This window comes from Uloborus diversus, chromosome 2 (assembly GCF_026930045.1).
Source record: "Uloborus diversus isolate 005 chromosome 2, Udiv.v.3.1, whole genome shotgun sequence".
NCBI lineage: Eukaryota > Metazoa > Arthropoda > Arachnida > Araneae > Uloboridae > Uloborus > Uloborus diversus.
Genome location: NC_072732.1, coordinates 106108853 through 106129940, shown reverse-complemented (window position 1 = coordinate 106129940; position 21088 = coordinate 106108853). Strand labels below are relative to the sequence as shown.

The 21088-nt window shown below is 34.4% G+C and overlaps 1 protein-coding gene across 1 annotated transcript; it reads right to left on the bottom strand.

Moving 5' to 3' along the window:
- Nucleotides 1-685: 685 nt before the first annotated feature.
- LOC129216469 (tigger transposable element-derived protein 6-like) lies at nt 686-20422 on the bottom strand. Its single transcript, XM_054850682.1, has 3 exons — nt 20224-20422; nt 17470-18012; nt 686-753 (listed from the first exon to the last, which is right to left on the bottom strand). Exons 1-3 carry the CDS (start codon nt 20420-20422, stop codon nt 686-688), a joined length of 810 nt encoding a protein of 269 aa, XP_054706657.1.
- Between the last annotated feature and the right edge of the window lie 666 nt (nt 20423-21088).

The window sequence follows — 21088 nt, the reverse complement described above, 5'->3', positions numbered from 1 at the left end:
ACGTGATGGCCAGGACATCAGTTGAACATTTTCCGTATCAAGGAAAGTCGACACAATCCGGCCACATGCGGTCGTGCATTATCCTGCTGAAACGTAGAGTTTCGCAGGTCTCGAATAAAGGGTAGTGCCATGGGTTGTAACGTTTTAGAAATGTAATGCCGACTGTTCATATTGCCGTCAATGCGAACAAGAAGTGAGGAGATGTGTATCCAATGGCACCCCATACCATCAAGTCAGGGAATGGACCAGTATGACGATGGCGAATGCACGCTGCGAGTGTGCGTTCACCACGGTGCTACCAAACACGGATGCGACCGTTATGATGTTGTAAGCAGAACCTGGGCTCATCAGAAAAAAGGACGTCTCGCCATTGGTACACCCAGGTTCGTCGCTGATCACACCATTGAAGGCGCTCGTGTCTGTGATGCAGCGTTACTCGTAGCCGCAGCCATGGTCTCCGAACTGACAGTCCATGCTGCTGTAAACGTCGTCAAACTGTTCGTGCAGCCACTTATTGTCTTGCAAATGACCCATTTCTTTACTCAGGGCTGGTGACGTGGCGGTACGATCCATTAAGGGCATGGAAATAACATGCCTGTCCTTTCGGCTGATAGTGATTACTGGCCGTTGAGAACCAGCACGGCGATCTGTATTACCATCCTGAACCCATCGAATCCATAATCTGCTAACCGTCAGGATCTCGACCGACGCGATCAGCAATACTGCGATAAGATAAACCGCAATCCCCGTAGACTACAATTCGACCTCCATCAAAGGCAGAAACGTGCCGATACGCTTTTCTTCTTCTTATACGAGGCATCACAATTTTTTACCATGCAACAATGTTCAGATTCAAGGACGTAGACAAGGGGGGGGGGTCCATGGGGTCCCCCCCCCTTCCCGAAAGACCCCTGTCCTTTTTTCTCAGCTGTTGCATCTTGCATCAACAAAATTTTCCGAAAATGAATATTTTTATAAAACCCACCATTTTCCCCTTAAATTTTCCTATTAGCCAGCAATTTTCTCAGCGTTTGAGTCAATTCAGAACACGAGAACCTCGTGCAACAACTGCAGGTTCCCAATTTTCGTCTGCCTTTTGCCGTGTCGCGTACTCCGTCCGAAACCGGGAAATGTCCGTTTCGTCTTTCAAACCAGCTGGGTCGTGTGACCTTGTAATCCAGCCCCTCTCCTTTGGTCCATCAGATTGCCATCGGCAAAGTAAATAAAAACAAGCGTTCATTGCCTCTTTCGTACCCCCCAGTCTCATTGGCGTGGTTTTCTTTCTTTCTTTTTGGATTTTCGTGGATTTTGTAGACGCATGTTGCACGAAAGACAGCCAGAGTGAGATGCGTTGATGGTGAATCAGTGATTGAAATTTCTATTCTTTTTTGTTTTAACATGCAGTTTTTATCTACGTCATACTTATAGGAAACATATCTTGAACAAAATTATATGCAAAAGAAAATTAAGTTTACCCAAACTAGGTAAGTTGCAGTGCTCCCTTTTAAAGTTTTCTTAATAATACGAGCAATTTTACATGTTAATGTGTTTTGCCATTTAAAAACTAATTTTAGATTCTAAGACAGCAGCGAAAAATGAAATTCTACACATTTCGTGTGCTTGAGAATGAGAATAAATAATTATTGATTTTTTTTTTTAAATTTTAACTCTTTATATTTTTGGCATGGTTCATTTCAGATTCATTTTATACTTTGATAAAAATTTTATTTGAACTTTTATATTATTTTTAACATCTCTCTCCTTTCTGAGTAACAAATTACCTAGATTTTTTACTGATGTTTTCTCCCAATATTTAAGCTTGATCATGGAACATATTAAATGCCCAAAAAGAATTCGTGTTTGAAGGTAAAATAAATAAAATAAATGAATAAAAAAAACTTGAAGTTGATGCAACAAACTTTTTGCGGTATCAAAGTTTTTTTAGGAAAATAAAATAGAAAATTACTTGAATATTTTACTGTGATTAATTTATGAAATTACGTTCGGTCATATTAACTCATGTAGTATGTAATTTATTAGAAATTATTACTTTTAATTCTTACTGAATTGTGATTCTATGATCCCAAAAGAAAAACAGTGTTTTTAGTTGACGAAAAAATCTCTTATTCGATGTTGTTCCATAAAAAATATTTGTATTTGCATCATTGGAATACATTTTCTGATTGTTATTCACTGACTTTGTACTGAGGAGTTCTTTAATTAGCATCTATGCATCCATCTTCAGTAAATTGTGAAGGTAGCATTAAACGTAACAAAAAACAGGCATGTGGGGCATTTAACTATAAATTACTAGCTGAAAATTACCGCTACCTGCGTTACAAGCAAAGAAACAAAAAAATTGAATACGAGGTAAATTTTTTTGAGTTTTTTGTTTCTGTATTGCTTTCTTTTTTATTTTTAAACTCTTATTTTCTTCAAGATAAAGATATTTGCTATTTCTTGCAATAGAGTGTTTTGCTAACATCGTATTAAAGAAAAAAAAAATCATTACCTGCGTTGTAAAATATGATATGTATTGTTGTTAAAATTAACAACATGTTGTTAAAATAAAATTACACAGATGCTTAATTTAATTCATTAGGTATACATTCCATTAATCGGCATGTAAAAGATCCCTTAGGTCGTTTGACTGTGAATGCTCTTGACAACATTAAATTCCTATTGCAGTTTCGCATCGAAGAGAGCTCAGGTGTCTCCATCTGGTGGAAACTGGGCATCAAATTTTCCTGTGACATTCACATCCGCGCCTTAATGGTGGCATATGAATGACTGGATGCCATATCGTTGGTTCGCACTTGTTCCGCCTGCGTTGTCTAAATGCGCTGAAAAGCTAATCATTTGCATATCACATCATCTTCTTCCTGTCGTTTAAATTTCATGTCTGTACCATGTCACCTTCTTGGCGTAGCAAATTTAATGGCCAGTAGTGTAATTTTTGCTTAGAAAATGCGGACGATCGTTATAAACCTGCGACTTCAGATAACTCCACAGGAAATAGTCACAGAGGCTAAATCAGGCAAGCATGCAGGCCAGTTTTAGTCCCCAATTCGATCGAGCGGCTGTTAGAAAAATACGCCTTCGCAGTAAAAGCGCGATGCTGTCTCGACCAATGCATGATGGTAACTGAAAGCATAATATAATAATACTTCCCATTCAGATCTCTCCGTTGAGCCTCTCCCAACCACTCTGCGATCCTCCACTTTTTTGCACGCCAAATTCAAAAAAGTAAGTTCCCGCGATTGCCGTAAAAAACAAACATTGAAAAATATCGACTATCACCGGTGATTCACCGGAAATATTCGTTTTTTTGCCAATATCTTGGACACGTGAATGTTGATGCTCACCATTCCGAAAGCTACCCGATTTTGGGCTGGCACAAGGGTGCCGCGAGAAAATTTTGATCGCAAATCGGAAAATTTTGGGAACCCCTGACATAAAAGGAACGCAGCCACGAAGTTTAAAATAAATAAATAAATAAATAAATCCAACGTAAATAAAAACGTAAGAATTACAAATGAAACAAACTAGTTTTAAGAAATTGAGACCAAAATCGAAATTATTCCTGACCAAATAGTAGGAATAAGCTTAAAAGTGCGAAACTTCTTGAATGAGGATCAAAAACATCTAAGAAAGCAAACCGCATAAGCATGTATAGTAAAAAAAAAAAAAAAAAAAAAAAACAAATGGATTACAGCTGACAATACCATTTTCGCCAAAGGAATTAATAGTAAAAGAATTATTTATCTTCTCAATCACTAAAATATATTTCCTTAAACGAACGAATTTCAGTGAATTATTGGACCCGCATTTCGGAATTAACTTTCGGCTATTGGTTCCGAAAAGAATATATTCTTTCTTTTTTTAGAGCTCTCGGCTATTGCTAGCGTTAAGATCTCAATTAATGTGTGGGGCTTGAAAGTTTATTCGGCAAATTAAGAAGTAGAAGTTTTTTAGAAAAAAATCAAAGTTTAGAAGATGAGGCACACAATGCAATGAATCAATCCCCCCCCCCACTCCATTTAGAGATCAACTGTATTAGTAATGCTCATTTTATTGTTCTTTAACTTACAAACTTTCTCAAAAAATTTAAAATTTTTTGAAGCTTTTAGTACTTTTACAAAGTGATATTAGATTAAAAGGAAGATCATAACAATTTTTATTTTAATTTAATATTTCAGAAATCATTAGCTTACAAAAATGGTTTAGGTTAAAATCTGTTGCGATTTAGGCAATATGTCATCTGTCTATTTACCTATACTTTACTTGTTCCATAAAACTAAATTGAATGTTTTGAAAGAAAAAAACTTTGTGTGCGTGTGTGTGTGGGTGGGTTTTTTTTTTTTTTTTTGAAAGAAAAAAAGGGGAAATACTTTTATGTACAAGAACATTCAAACATGAATTAACTTGACTTTATAGATGTAAATGAGTGTTCTTTACATTAAGACACACTCCGCAGTAGTGAGAGTTAACCATGATTGACGAAGCATCTTTTGTTAATTCATCAGCAAATACACTTTGAAGACAAGTCGTTCGATCAAAACTGTCTTTTAGAAATATTGCACCACAGAAATTAAAAGCACTCTTGAAAAAAAATCTAATAAACTAGAATGAACTTGACCATTTGGTGAAATTTTTTACAAATTTTACTTAGTTCTTTTGATAAAATCATAAAAAAATATAATTTATAATTTTCCTACGCGTCAATAAATATATGAGGATTAATAACAGACATATTTCTGTTTTATTTTCTAAAATTTAAATCATTTTCAATAAGTGTATAAAAAGAAAGAATTAGCTAGAAATGACCACTCAATTTAGAAGAGGACCAATGTCCGTCATTAATTGTCCACATTTTCTGCAGAGTTAAATTCAAAATAATTATTGAAATCCCTCCATATCTATCGAGTCGCGGATCTAGAACTCAAACAAATAAGGAGGGGGGGGGGGGGGGGCTAACCTTGGTTCAAGTGGGGAGTCACTGTTTCAGAGGGTCTTTTTTTTCGTTTTTGCCAGTACTCTCAATTCGAGGGGGGAGAGCCATCGCTCTTAGAGGGACAGACACCCCTGTTTAAAAAAAATATGAAATTTTCTCTACAAGCGATCCCTCATCCCTCTCTCAAATTCAGGATTTAAAATATGGTTTTTTACTTGAAATTAACTCATATATAATGTAATCTGAAGAATATAAATACTTCGCGAATGTATTAAAGGTCTGAAAGCTTTATATACATCTCAATTGGATATATAGCTACAAATTACTGCGCCATGGCCAGAGCTAAGGCGGAATTGCAAGCAAACACCGTAAAGGTCAGTTACAGCATCCAGAGATTGCAGCTGCGCTCTAGCTTTATGCTCATGAGTCTGGAGTAGTTAAAATCATGTCCAGGCAAAAGCCTCATTGTAAGTTGAGTAGATTATCACATTGGTAGATAAAAATACATTCGCATAACAGAAAGAGGTATGCCAACATGATGGTATGGCTTCCGATCAAAAAAATGAAGATAAAAGCATGGGATTAACATTTTACACCGGCTATTGCTAGAGAGAGGGAGTAAAAAGAAGCGGATGCGTGAAGGGGTCAGGACCCTCACAAGAAATTACAAAATTGATGTCAGAAACGCAGATTTTGGAACGTTTTGGTGGTAAGGTTAGGTGAGACGGGGTTGGGGTTCCTTTCCGAGTATTTTTCCTAGATATAGTCAATTTCAAGCTACCTTTAGCGATATTAGGTATTAGGGAATCGAATGCTCTTTCCAGAAATTTGCACAAATTAAAGTTTAAGAAACACAATTTTTTGCTATCTATGTTAACTGGAATGTGATGGAGAAGGTCCAGGGGCTCTCTGAAAATTTTTCGCTGAGGAACTCAGGAAAAACACAATTATAGGCTATCTTTGAGAACGTTCAGGAGAGGAATTCTTTGGTGATTTACTTGGGAAAATTTTCAGAATTTCAGTCTTTAAGAAGGAGTTTTACTCAATTTCTGGTAATCTATGTTACTAGGCGGGTCTTCTCCGGATGTTTTTCGACATTGAACACGTAAATTTAAGCTATAACTGGTGACGCTTAGGAAAGTCGTTCGGAGGCCCTCTGGAAAGGTTTCGTCAGTGAAGTCTGAACCACGCAATTTCAGTCGATATTTGGTTGCGTTTAGGAAACGGAAAGTTTTGGAGGCTCTCTATGAAAATATTTTAACGACTAAGTCTTCAAAAGGCTGACTTTAGTGGCGTTTCAGTTGGAAAATGGGGAAAGTTTATGGGCTGTCTCTAGAAGTTTTTGACCCTGAAGTTCAAAAATCACATTGTGATCTGTTGTAAGTTTTGACCAAATGGGAAAACGGGCTACCGCCCCCCCCCCGTCCCCAACCTAACAATAATTCGCCACCATATATAGTGTATATATTTATTTAAATATAATGCATGTTTAAATTTGTAAAAGTATTGCGTTTCGTCTAGGGTTATTTCTGACATCATGGGGGGGGGGGGGCTACAGCACCCTTAGCCTGGGAACGAAGTAAAATATATATGGCTGGTTTAATTTGAAAGTAATAACTCTCAGATGCAAAAAAAAAAAAAAAGATTGCAGAACGAAACTATTTTCTCTAAGCCTTTCCATTCCATTACAGATCACAATTTAATCTGTTTTTAGTTTTGATCAAATGAGAGAAGGGGTTACAGCCCCTCCTCTTCTTCCATTAATATGCCACTATATATAGTAGTCTATTTAAATATAATGTATATTTAAATTCGCAAATGTATTGCAGTATTAAAAGTCTCTGAAATTTCGATTTTATCTAGTGTAAGTTCAGACCTCAAGGAGGGGCTATAGCCTCCTTAGCCCCTCTTGGATCCGCCATTGTATCTATCTATGTACTTTCGTATGTAGGTATGTATTTCTATGTGAAAATTTTTCTTCTTTTTGCATTTTTTATCCATTTTTCTACAAACTAGCGTATTTAACTTACGCTGAAAATAAAGATCGAAATCGTTGTTCTATTCTAACATTTTAGTATTGTTTATGAGGAATCAAAAACATGCTTCTTCAAATATCTCAAAAACCAATTTTTGCAGATACTGCGGTTTACCTATCCACGGCAGTATAGGTTACTTTTGACTGGTTGTTTGATGTATGACTTTGTCACACGTGACCTTCATGACGGGCATGTGCCAGTAATGAACTAAGCAGTCAAAAAACTGCCAAATATCAGCAAACCTAACGAAATTTGGCAATTTCTCACCCAGCCTATTAACTCCAGGCAGATATTGCGTCATTACTATGTGAATCGGCGAAGGGACTGAATCACGGCGCCGTAGGGGCTAATATAATGCCAAAACATTGAAACACTACTATTAAACCATATAGTATACTAAACTTCCATTAAATACCTGGAAGATAGAGAAAACAGCCTTTAATGTAATTAATGCAACTCCCTGTTTGTAAAAGATCAAGGGGAAGAAGTAAACAAGAAGTTCTGTCTAGAACTAGACGAGCCTACTTTCCCGTATACTCATACTACTTTCTAGTACCTGATCAATATTCTCAAAAATAGCTAAAATCGCAAATTTTTTCAAACATATTTTTAAAATACTTTAAGCTGAGTTTTAAACAAAGCAGCTAATACACTTTTTTCCATTTAAAAAATCTTACAGCTTTCAAAACGAAAAAATAATAATTAAAATTAATTAGCACATTAAAATAAATACATCATATCAAAAAAAAAAAAAAAATCGTTTTTCCCCTGTTGCCAAAAACATTTTTTTAAATGAATTAATGCACTTACCAAACAAAAATTATAAATAAAATGTCAATTTAAAGAAATAATTTTCTTTGTCAAAAAAAAAAAAAAAAATCGTCTGCGCATATCTTTATGTAGAAATATAAATGACTTCGAGTTTATTCGCCAAAAACTGAGTACCTAAATTGAACTTTAGCGTAAAAATAAAAACAAGTCATATCAACAATAATTTTTTCACACTTAAAACCATAGCTGTGGAGTCGGAGTCAATCTCATTTTGGGGTAATATCTAAGAATCGGAGTCAGTCATTTGTCCTCCGTGTATAAATTTTTGCCAAAGCTACGAAGTCAGAGTCGAAGTCGGGGAGTCGGAGTCCGATTAATTGTCGGGCACAGGAGTCGGAGTCAAGGGCCCCTAAATTCTCGGAGTCGAAGTCTTGAGTTTGGCGTCAAGAGCTATTTCCAACAAAATTTGTGTTTAAAGTAAATCCGCCTTCAAGTACGGAATCTACATTGACTTTCAGTTTCCCCGTAGGCGCTAATGTTAAGGGATTTGAACTGTTCAAAATTGAACGGAAAATTGTTCAAATCAAAAAGATATTTTATATACAAGTTTTTCATCAAACGCTTTTTCCTGCAAAGTTTGTCTGAAGAAAATTCGACTCACAGTTCGGAATTGCCTTGAATTTCCCCGTAGGCGCTAATGTTAAGTTTTTTTGAACTGTTCAAAATTGAACAAAAAATAGTTCAAATCAAAAAGTGAAATATGGGAATGAGGTGTCCTTGCCGAGATCTTTCGAACAAAAAAAAGTTTGTTCGAATCGGACTATTCATTCAAAAGTTATTAGGGGGGGGGGGCAGACCGACAGACATTTTTCCCCATCTCAATATCCTACATTCCAAATTTTAATTTTTCGATAATTATTTAATTATTTAATTTATTTTTGACTTTTTTTATTGCTTTTTGCGATATTTTTAAGATGCATTAAGCCTTCTTTCATGCTTTTTTCTTCTTTTTCTGACTTTTACTGGGAAAGTAGGCTAAAAAAGCAAGAGGGACTGCCTGAATGACGATTTTACTATTTCAAATGTTAAGAACTGCATTTACACACATTAATTTGCATACAATCTGGTCTCTAAAAATAACTCTCATACTAATGCAATAATGAACGCAGTAATTTCAATAATTAGTCTAGAATGACAAAATATACCAATTATAAAGTTAATATAAAAATAATGCATCATTATCATTCTTAAAATATGTTATTGAGTGGTTGTTAAACTGTAGAACTAAAAACTCATCATTCTTTCAGAGATAAAAGATAATTTTTAAAAAAAGTAGTAAAGTATCATTTTTGTTTTACGTGTGCATTTTAGTTTGAATGTAGCTAATATTTTCTTGAAACTTCAAATGAAAGAGCTTGAAAATGATTCTTTTTATTTAGAATGCCTTTTAAACTGAACTTCGAGTGATTCCGCCATCTTGAGCTGTAAAATGCCAATTTTAAGTTTACAACCGAATAAATGGTTTTGCCATGAAAACCATCATTTGGCTAGAAACTGAAGTTTTTCTGATCGACTCATTTCATGCAACATTGAATAGAATGTTCGTGGAGACAGAAATTATTCTTTTTTTTTCGTTACACTAGTTATTTACTAAGCACCACTTCGTGAAGATTGAAAATGTAGAACGCTACTTGTCTTTAGCATTCTGAAAAAAATTTATGAATATTTCTGTCACTGTAGTTTAGGTTACGAATAAGTTCTTGCCGTTCGATACGTTAAAATGTTCCAGTTAAGTTTTTCATTAGTGTTCTAGGGAGGGAGGGAGGGAAGAGGGTCTTAAATATTGGAGTGATGCCTCAGTTGTTACAGTTCGATATTGCGAATATTAATGGCAGGACATTAATTGTAAAAAATAGCTATTCCGATACATTTTAGAAAAGCAATAAATGTTTATTGCTGAATTCTGCTGTTTCAGAAAATGGCAACGGATGTTTTCCTAAGTGCTGAATTAAAATAATATTCAATGATTCAATACTTAAGTGAAGTATTTTTCAATTATGAAACCTCAAAAATTGTACATGGAAAAGACAATAAAATATTATTGCTGAATGAAATTTATTTTAAGCGTTTTCGAATGTACCTATAAGCGTCTTTTGTTTTATTTTTGAAACGAAAATAACAAAAGAGGTATTTCAATAACCATTAATGGCTTTCTTCGATAACTTTGCTGAAATAAATTTCCTTTCGAGATCATAGCTGCTTGGATATACAAATTTAGTTCTAATTCGCAGAGATAACAAATTAAGCTCCTCCTACCCTTTAAAGTACCTTCAATGCCATGGCTTTAATCTTCAGCAAACATTCGATCTAAAAATATTTTATTTTCAACGAATGATTTAACTTGTTTGAACACAAGCAATTAAACTTAAGTAAATGGCAAAAATTTAAAATCAATAAAATTTGCATGTATAACATTATCATCAGAAAATAAATCTTTGAATAAAAGAGAAAAAAAATTCTCAACGCTTAATAAAGCTAATTGTATGTGGAGAAAGACAAAACCGTGAAATATATTACATTATTTTTATACCACTTTCACCAACTACACCTTCATCTCATTATATGTAGTCCACGTAGGGAAGAGAAGAACGTTGATTAGCTTCGACTATGGAAGTCTAAGATTGTACCATAGTCAGAAATTAATCATATGTGACGGAAAAAATCAAAGCATGTGTTTTCAAATTTTTATAGCTCAGAATTGAAAATAAAAATATTTTTATCTAAAAAAAAATTGAAAAATACTAAGAGCTAATGAAAATAAAAAAAAATAATGAAAAGAGACCCTGATTGCCAATCATACCATAAGATGAAATTCGCGGGTCAGAACATATTTAAAATTTAAATTTTTTCTAGATAGATAGGAAGCATGAACAAGGAAAAATAATCACGACTGCTAAAGTTTGTTAGTCGCAAAGCAGAATCAAGAGGGAAAATTGAAAACACTTTTAAAAACCTTCCTCTTATATTAAAATGAATTTCATGTTGCTACGAGTTCGACCACTTCAAGAAATTCTTTAATGACGACACAGTTCTTCAGAAAAACACAGGAGATTTATTTACAACTATGTACAATAAATATCGTAACAACTGCTAAATTAACCATAGCTATTTGGCAAATATCAATTATTACCCGAAACTCAACGGTGGCACACGTATTTACTTCAAAATACACAAAAATACAGCGCAAAGGCTTCACAATAACAGAGCTAATACAAGCTCTCCAGCGCAACGGCTGAGACGATTTAAAACCAAATTATTTCTCTCTCCAATTCACAGGACGCACGGCAATTTATAATCAGCAAAGAAATATCCAAAAAATTCGACGCGCTTCGATTTCTTTCTAGATGTTTCTTTTTATTCCATTCACAAATCGTATCAGAGGACCATATACTTCATTCGAATTTTGGGGGGCTGTATATTCATTACAAGAAAAATTTACAGGTTAAGTTACTAAGGTGATTTTGGATGAAAATTAATAGAACAGATGCCAAATTTAGCCGGATTACAACAAATTCATCATAAAAATAATTACTATTTACAAAATTTGTAACAGTATTTTATTTGCTAACAAACAGGAATTTTTTTTTTCATTATTACGATTTTGGCTTTGTGTACAACAATGAAACAGTTATCGATTGCGTGAATAAAAATGCTCCGAAATAGTGTTTAAAATCTCCCAAAGAAAGCTATAATTCGAATCTTATGTAATTTGGATTTTCTAAACTAAAGCCACTAGACACGCTAAAAATCATTCTTGTTATTGGTTCTAATATTTTAAATGTTTAATGGAAAATCCTTTTCAATTAAGCATTTCAATAAACCTTGTAAAAACTCTTTTGAAGCACAAAGCTTTTTTGATCATTTTTCTTTTAAAAGAAGCAAGGTGTGCAAAATCAATTAAATGTAATATCGGAATCTCTTTATAAAAATATAACAGAACTACGAAATTGGCTTATACTTGTAAACCATTATTATTGAAATATTTTAATAATTTTTTATAAAAACCCATCTCTTAAATTACATACTTCTTTAGAATAAAATATCATATTCATTAACTAAAAAAATAAAAAGAGCTGGTACTCCGTTCATTGATACCAACGCAACAGGTGTTTAAAACGAAATATCGCCAAACCTAGTCATGACACATGCATCATATCATTTACGTCAGCTCATTGTTCGCTTCTCATCCTCCGCACGCGTTCTTTGATATGATGGATTTGCAAATGACACCTGATGATGTCCTTTCCGACATACCTGTTCCCCAACCTACACAGGCCCGCGAAATGTTTTCATGGCCTGAATCGTACTAAAAAGCATACAGTTCCTAAAAATATGCCAAAAAAGAGACAACAGGTGCAGATGGAGAATTTTTTTATGTACATTCATCACCCCATAACACCACCGATTAGAAAGAGATCGAGCATGCTTTTCTCTTGCCTTCCAGAATCTAAAAGTGTCCCCGCCATCAGGCAAGGCGCCAAATGGGAGTATGGGTGAAATTAGAACCCAGGTTGGGGGCACAAACAATTAGCCGCGAGATGGCTTTAATTAATCAGAAGGACTTCTGAGAGAATTTTCCCTTTTTTTTTACAGCGGTACTTCAACGCAAGTGCTTTCTTATGTTAGTAGTGAAACTGCCAGGAAGTGTGATGAAGCCAAAAGATGATCTTTTTTTCCTTTCCTCATCAAAAGTATAAGTTTAGATCAGTGACTCCCAAAAGGGGTGATATCACCACAGACTAATATCACCCAGTGTAGACAAACTCGCTGGAGAGACGGAAAAACATTGTTCGCTTTGGGGACGACTTATTTTCCTGTTCATGTAACGATGAAAAAAAAGACTAGGGTAAAAGTGGGAGAGACGCCATACTTTTTGTAGAAATTCGGAAAAAAATATAAAAAATCATTATAAAACAACCATTTATTTTTTATTCGAAAGACACACTAATATTAAGCATTACAATTACAATTAAGTAGTTTTAGAATGAATTTAAAAAGAAATTAACAATAAAAATTGCAAGTACACAGCTGGCCATCTCTCCCACAAAGTGTGGGAGAGATGCCCTATGGTGTGGGAGAGATGCCTTATATAGAATTACACTGTAACAAATTTCGGAAACGTTTCTGGATGTATCGGAAACGTTTCCGAAATAGTAGGAATCCTTCATCCAATAGCGAACTCCTCAATATTCAGAAAGCTTTTTGTTATTTCAAGATATCTAGAAGCGGAAGTGATGACGCAACGCTTCGAAACCTATTTCATCCTTCCAACACAGGCGCCAATGAGTCGGAAATAACGAGAACTTCTTTTTTTCTTATCTATGGTTGCTGCAGTCAGCAACTGTTTAGCAATGGATTGCTTGTTATTTCATGTCTAGAGAGTAGTAAAATGTGTCGAAACCAATTTTACGCCTTTGCATTTTGGACTGCCCTTGATTTTTTAGACGATGTACGCAGCTATTAAGTTAGTTAATAACCATTTGCTTCTTTACAATTTCCAATGCGACCATAATTAGATATATATTGTGTGTTCAAGCGTGAATAGTTTCAACACCCGTGTTTATACTTAATGAAACGAAACCCTTTGGATTACTTATTCAGTTGTAATGGAGGTACTTAGATTTTCTTCCGCTCATGTTCACTTGTAAGTATTAATGAATATTTTAAAACATGTTGTTATATACATTTATATTTTTGTTGATTTGCATTTGATGAGGCTCTAATTGTAACTGTTTTTCGGTTTATCGAATTAATTTAAAGTTATCTTACATACCTATTTTCGCGGTGTACTATTTGTTGTAACTAACTGAAACTGATTAATTACGCAAAAGAAGTAAGATTTATATTTGAGAAGCAATCACAGAAAAGTTATTTCGAAATACTTGGATGTACATACATTTTGGTTCAAAAAGAAAAAAAAATCAATTGTTTAATTCATTAGAAATATGGTAATGCAAATATTTTCTAGTATTGTAATACGCATCACAAAAAATGTGCCGGTATAATTTATCTTTTTTTATTATAATTTATTCATTCATTTAAAAATATTTATACTATTAGAAAATGACCATGTTATCTATTAGTAAGAACATAGTTATGAAATTAATTCATCTGCTTATTCATTTTGTTAAATGTGGTTAACAATAAAAAAATTCCTTGACATTAGTTCCGAAAATAACATTTCCTTCGTGGATATACTAGTTTAATGTAGGACAGTCAGGAAGAATGAGTCAGTGGCAAAAATGGAACAGGTGCATTTACATGCTGAAATAAAAAGTAATACTATTTCATGTCATCGTTTTAAAAGTGATCAGTTTTTAAATACTATGTTATTAATATGCAATGCACATATTGTGAGAGACTGTGCCATTGACATTTTCAAGGGGTTGCTTTTTTTAAGGTGGGGGGCGCTTTATATCATTTTATGGGTGCACCATCACTCTTATGGTGTGGGGGGGGGGGGACTCTCGTATATATGAAATGGAATAATCATGTAATAGAGTTCAATGTTTTAATAAATAAAATATATAATGCATTTTGCGCACACTCTAAAAATAAAATCAGTAACCTATTTTGATTAAGTATCTATATTTGTGATAAACTGGAAAAGGGCAAGAACAGAAGAATAAACCCGAATGGTTCCAGCAGGGGGACTTTGGTGTCATATTTAAATTCATCAATTTCTCTGTTGGTACTTTTCGGTACACTTAGTTCGTCAAAGAAATTGACTTGACGTGAACGAATTTCGGAACGCAAAGTGTAGGTAAGTTCTGTCAAATTTTATCCGAAAATAAAAGCTATCAAGTTTGATACAAGATATGTTTTTAAGTTCTGCATTAAAAATACAATATGTTGATAATTTTGTCTTGAAAATATTGAGAGAAAAACTGAAGTTTAATATTGTTTAACAAACAATCCCACTTTTGAGAAAGTACTCCCCTTCCCTCCCTCGACGATTTTGTGATTATGAATGAAACTACTATATTATTTCATAAATTTTCAAAAATTTATAACTGTGCATATGTTATGCTGTTAACCATGCTATTTGTCATTAGAAATTCAGAAAAAAAAATCCACGAATGATTCTAAAATTGCTTGTTTCATTGCTCTTAGATATGAAAGAATTGAAACTGATATGGTATGCAATACTATAGTAAAGAATTATTTTTTAGAAAAAATCACGGAAAAAGGATTCCGAAATTCTCAGAAACGTTTTTGAAAATTGTTTGGAAAATTCCGAAATACTCGGAAACGTTTTCGAAACTTTCATGAACCACAGCTGCACAGAATACTCAGAAACATTTCTGGAAATTACGGAAAGAGGATTCCGAAATACTCAGAAACGTTTCTGAAAATTACAGAAAGAGGATTCCAAAATACTCAGAAACATTTCTGGAAATTATAGAAAGAGGATTCCGAAATACTCAGACACGTTTCTGGACATTACAGAAAGAGGATTCCGAAATACTCAGACACGTTTCCGGACATTATAGAAAGAGAATTCCGAAATACTCAGAAACGTTTTTGAAAATTTCATGAACCGCAGCTGCACGATATACTCAGAAACGTTTCCGAATTTTTTTTACAGTGTATTACATTTTTTGTACTTTTTTGCGAAGCAATTCCCAACCGCAATTATTGCAATTTGGAGAATACATAGTACATGACTCATGTAGCCACTTTTGGCACAAAACACATTTAATCCAGTCAGTCTTCTTTTTTTGTTAAATAATAATTTTCCCAGCATTCTACGCACTCATTTGTGTCATCTATAATTGGGGTAGATGCTGAGACAGAAGATGAAGATTTCAATTCTGAACCAGTTAATTTGCGTTTATTAGCTGCTCCTTTAAAACCCCTTGAGGACCAGCGCTCGGAAAACGAAGCGCAGCTACGGGACCGAACGTTCTGAAATGGAACGCCGCCATCGGCCCGAGCATTTACAGCAGTTAAGCCTAACTGAACAAAAATATTCATATAAAATCAGCATCTCAAAATAATGGCTTGAAATTTTAATTTTGTTTAAACAATGTACTACTGATTACTAATTACTAATATAAAGACTATTACATTATTAGAAGGAACGAAATAAGTAGAATACTAAAACTTTAACCATGTGCACAAAATTAAATGATATGTGCACAAAAAAAAAGTTAGAGTTTGACATCGTGAGTGTGGAATCAAAGAAAAAGAAATGTAGCAAAAAAATATGTTCCTTATGTAATTTTGATTAAAACAACTTAGGTCATCGAATTTAAACTAGTTATATTTCCCACGCGACAAGTTTCAAAACTGCTTCATAATTCACTCGAAAACATTCCCTTTCACTCACTTCGCTAATCATTTTTATTGCAGTTTCTCATCCCCAAATGAAAAAGAATAAATACAGAAGAACAATATCAGAAAGGATTCAAAAATAATCATAAACTTCAGGCCTCTTGAACTCATTCCTGTACTCTCATTGAACGGGGAATCCCAAAAGTCTGGAACACATACGCGAAAATATTTTAACCTTCCTTCCCTCCCCCATAATTTATTCAGCTAGATGTATATCTCTTTCAATTACTCGTAAAAAAAAAGAGAAGCAAAGATATAAGCAAGAGCAATTGAGACCTCGTAAATCATATGCGCAGAGCAGTGATTCACTGTTGTTTACATAAAAAAAAAATCTATCACATTGAGAGGCCCAAATAAGAAACTAAAGCGTGTACATGAAGGTCAAATACCATGTGACTCGAATATGATCAAAGTTATAGCCATTTAGCGCCATCTAGTATCATTTAAATATTCAATTCAATCGTTCCATTTCGAGAAAGCATATACGTGACGCTGGGACTACAGCGTCGATCAGAGCGCGTAGCGGATAAGTGACGCTGGGCTGATAGGAGAGGAATCGTTGCGTAGCGTCCGCGTGACGCTGGGTGCGAACGGGTTAATTAAATTGACATTAGACGTTTTCTTACTAATGTTATCAGGAGAAGTCAAAATACAAGCAACTTGTTTTCGTTTTACAGTCGAACTGGGTAGTTTTGGAATGGGATGAGACTCTTCAAGAAATTTTGTTGGTGTTTCTTTATTAGTCGATGTTAACCTGGATGTTGATGGTTTTTGTGGATACAGATCTGACTGCACTACTGCACTTGCAAGAGGAATTGCTGGAGGAGCTAATTGAATTAAATCAGATACGGCGTAAAAATGATCTGGAATTGCACTGGGATTAAGTGGAAATATTCCACAGGCTTTGAAACCTGATGTGGCATTTCCTACCGTTTCAGCTTTTTCCCCATGCTTGCCCTATTAATGACCCAGCCTGTAGTCTTGTTTAAGTTCTATTTTTGTTTCTCACCATCCATGCATTTGCTTCCTGACAATAAAAAGTTTTCAGAGGTTTGAAAAAACTACGATCCAGAGGTTGAAGGGCTTGTGTTGTGTGACTTGGTAAGCATAAAATTATCACATCATTTTCATTGGCAACATCTAACAAATCTATTGAATTAGAATGAGAGGTATGACCATCTAATATCAAAATTGTTTTACCTGTCTTTGGTTTTTTGGGTAGAAAATGTTCCTTAAACCAACGCAAAAATAACACAGCATTAATGCAAGATGACTTTTTGTTCATATAGACAACGGATCCATTTGGCAAACCATCAGAAAATTCAGCCTTTTTATTGACTCCTTTCATTATTAAAACTGGAGGTAGAAAACGACCTTCAGCACTGCAACATGCAACCAGAGAAATCGTTTCTCCTTTTTCTCGAGGTGTGATCACGTGAACGTCCTTAGCACCTTTGGCTGTTAATATTTTTCCAGGTTTATTTATAAGTTGGATCCCAGTTTCATCAACATTAAATATATTTTCAGGTCTGTTAGTCAAATCATGCTTTACCATTTCTTCTTCAAGTAGTTTAAAAAATGCACCTACTTCTTCTCTGTTCATTCCCTGGGCTCTTGCAACAGATAGACCTTCTGCTTGACGAACAGAGACATCTTTGTTTCTTTCTAGAAAAGATGTGAGCCAATGCTGGTCAGCCTTCTCTTTTTCTTTCGGAAATTTATGCTGAATTCCAAGCTTCTCAGCAAATTGATAGGCAAGAGACCGAATAGTCGATCTATCAAGTGGAAAACCAGCGTTAGCTAGACGTTTGACATAAGAAGCCAATCGTTTTTCGTTCTCTTTCCCAAGTGATGCTGGAACAATTGATATAATTAGTTTCTGTACTATAACCTATAAAAAAACATTCCGTACTTAAGGGCTCTAAGGACCTCTAACTTTAAAAAAAATATTTCTGGAAAAAATGTATGTGCTTCCTAATCCAATTACGAACAAAAAAATTTACGAGTTATCCTAAAAAAACGTCAAGTATTCCCAATGAGATTGATGTTAACAGTATCTGCTTAGACCTCTTTTTCTCAGAAGTAGGGGAAACCCGGGCAAAGTGAATACCTTAAGCTTTTCTTGATTACTGTCGTTTAGTTATAACTTTAGAAATTGAAACAAATGTTTATATTCAGTCTTCATTTAATGAACTTGCGTAATGCAATAACAGTTGTCCTTGATAGTAATTACACTATTAGATATAAGGCCAGTTTTCAACAATGGCATGAATATCCACATTGCCCCACACCCCGGGTAAAGTGGATTCGTTACTAGGGCAAAGCGAACAGCAACATTATTTGCCATGAAACTAAACATTAAAAATAAAATAAATTAAAGGAACGTATCTAAAAAACATTTTTTTGCTACAATGCTAATTATTGTAGTTATTGCAAACAAAGAAATTAAACTTAAAAATAAAATGAACGTCGAAAATAAAAGGAACATGTTTAAAAACATTTTTTTGCTGCAGTGCTAATTATTGTTTTTATTACAAACAAAGAAACTGAACAAGAATAAAATAAGCATCGAAAATTAAAGGCTCATATTAAAAAGCATTTTTCTACAATACCAATCATTGCAGTTATTATTGTAACAAGCAAAGAAATTTTTTTTTAAAAAAAGTCAACATCCAAAATTTCGGAGTATATTAAAAAAAATTCTGCTACAATACTAATCATTGCAGTTATCACAGACAAAATCGTTAACATTTTCGAATGCTGAACAGAACACTCTTTATGACATCACTGAGTACAAATACGACATTGTATACTGTTTTCCATTGGGTGATCGTCTTCTTCAATGAACATTTCATCACAGAAAATGCACCTTACATCATCAAATTTCTTTACTTCCTTCTTCTTATCATTCTCTTATACTGTCCTATGTTTTGTAGCAGAGATTTTTCATTAATCTTTTTGGTACTTGGTCTTTTTTCTGAGAAGCTTTAGTCGAAACATCATCTAGTGAATTCATGACAGTCTTTTTTGATTTTTCAAATTTTTGTCTTTGATTATCCTTTACTGGAGTACTTGTTTGGAGTGTAGATCTCTGTAGTTTTGTTTACATGTTGTTATTGGTTTAACAGGCTGAGGAATAGGTAGTAAAACTGAAGGACTGTAGTAGTTCGTAGAACATGCAGGTTCGGGTGAAGCGGCGAGAACATCCATGGGAGTGTAAGGACGGTCTTCAATGGTAGTATTGTCTTGAGATAATATTGAAGGACTTCCAGGTTCAGATAAAGTGAATTGTCATGACCGGGCAAAGTGAATATGATATTCACTTTGCCCAATCCGCTTTGCCCTTCAGGTATATTTTTGAGGTTACTAGAAATTACTAAAAAACCAGAGCATCTAAACTCGTCGTCTACGGATTGTTGAAAGCTATATAATCGTACATCAAATCCCACTCATAACAAAGAACATGTCACAAATAGTATTAAAGTTATAAATGAAACACTAACCTCTGTAAATTAATTTGTTTTTCCCAAAAACATACTTGGTTCGCTCACTGGCGTCGCGTGAGGTGAACTCGTCCCGATGTGTTTGCCGCACACGGAGCGGCAATAGGCGACCGTTGCTATGACAACGCGGCTGCCGGCCAACTAATTATTTAGCAGTTATAGGCAAAATTCGCTTTTCCCGGGGTATACACTTTAGCAGGGTTTCCCCTATGTTTTTCGTTTTGCGTGCATGATATTTCAAAAAGTTTTTCATATATTCATACAACTTTTTTTTTGTATATTTATTTAGGCTATTTCTATAGCCTAAACCACAACTTTACTAAAAACTCAACTAAATTTTTTTAATAAATATTTTCTCCCTCTTTTAAATTTTAAGACAGAAAAAAAATTATTTTAAAAAAATGTAAATTGAGGTTTATAACTTAAGGAAGGTATACGATTTATAACATAATTTTATAAAAATATACTAACAAGCTTTTGAATAATGGGCATCAGTTGCATCGCGTTAAGTTTTTAACAGTTCTTAGACCCCTTAAATTAACAATAAACGTTTAATAAATACCTTGAGGACCTAGTCGAGTCTTTTTAGTATCACCAGTCTTGAGGCGCCTACTCAAGGTGCGAATCGGTATTCCATAAAGTCTAGAAGCTTTGTTTTCCGATATTTCACCATTTTTTACTTTTGCCATGGCCAGAATTAAATTTTCCTCAGTCCACTGCCCTTTGGCTACTGTATGATTCCTTACATATTTTCTCGGCATTCTACCGCCAGTAAAAATATTCCAGTGTAATGCTAAGAGAGCACTTAAAACATAATCACATTCACCAAACTGAAGCTGCGTGCGACTCCGTCAACTGCCCCGCTAAGAATGTTACCACTTTCGTATTACAGTACGGGAAACCAAAAAAACAGTAAAGATGGAAGACTCTAGAAGCTTCCCTTTGCAACAAATCCGTTTGATATTACAAATGCAAAAATTCGCTGAGAGTTACATAATGTAAACGGAAGCGATTTTTAGCATATCCAACAGTCGAACTTTTTTCACAGTGGATTAAGTCAGTGTCTAGTGACGCTCTACGTTGAAAATATCACTGAAGAGAAAATGCAAAGATAAAAAAAAAAAAACAAAGAAAGCTTGGAGTGCACTGTCTATTTTCTTTTGCCGAAAGCTCCGACGAATTTGCGCATGCGTCAGGTCCGCTCTGATTTTATCAAAATAGGGATGGAAACCCGGAAGTAAAAAAATGCAAAATAACAGTTCAGCAGTTCTTCCTATTAAAAAGTAGCGTCGAAAAAGACAGACATAACAAGGGTGTGCAGAAAGTACCCATCTTCAACCTGCCGCCCCTTTTTGAAATGGACTCTTTCCCGAGTGCTAGTCTTCGCTTTCGAGAACAGACAGTATAATTCTATTCTCTCTTTAATG

Bases quoted from the DNA above. Each gene is read 5' to 3' on its own strand.
- LOC129216469 (XM_054850682.1), bottom strand. From the start codon at position 20,422: ATGCCGAGAAAATATGTAAGGAATCATACAGTAGCCAAAGGGCAGTGG. The intron at 18,013-20,223 runs GTATTTATTAAA...CAATTGTTCCAG, and splicing joins GACTCGACTAGGTCCTCAAG to CATCACTTGGGAAAGAGAAC. The intron at 754-17,469 runs GTTTGCCAAATG...GTCGAATTGTAG, and splicing joins AAAGGCTGAATTTTCTGATG to TCTACGGGGATTGCGGTTTA.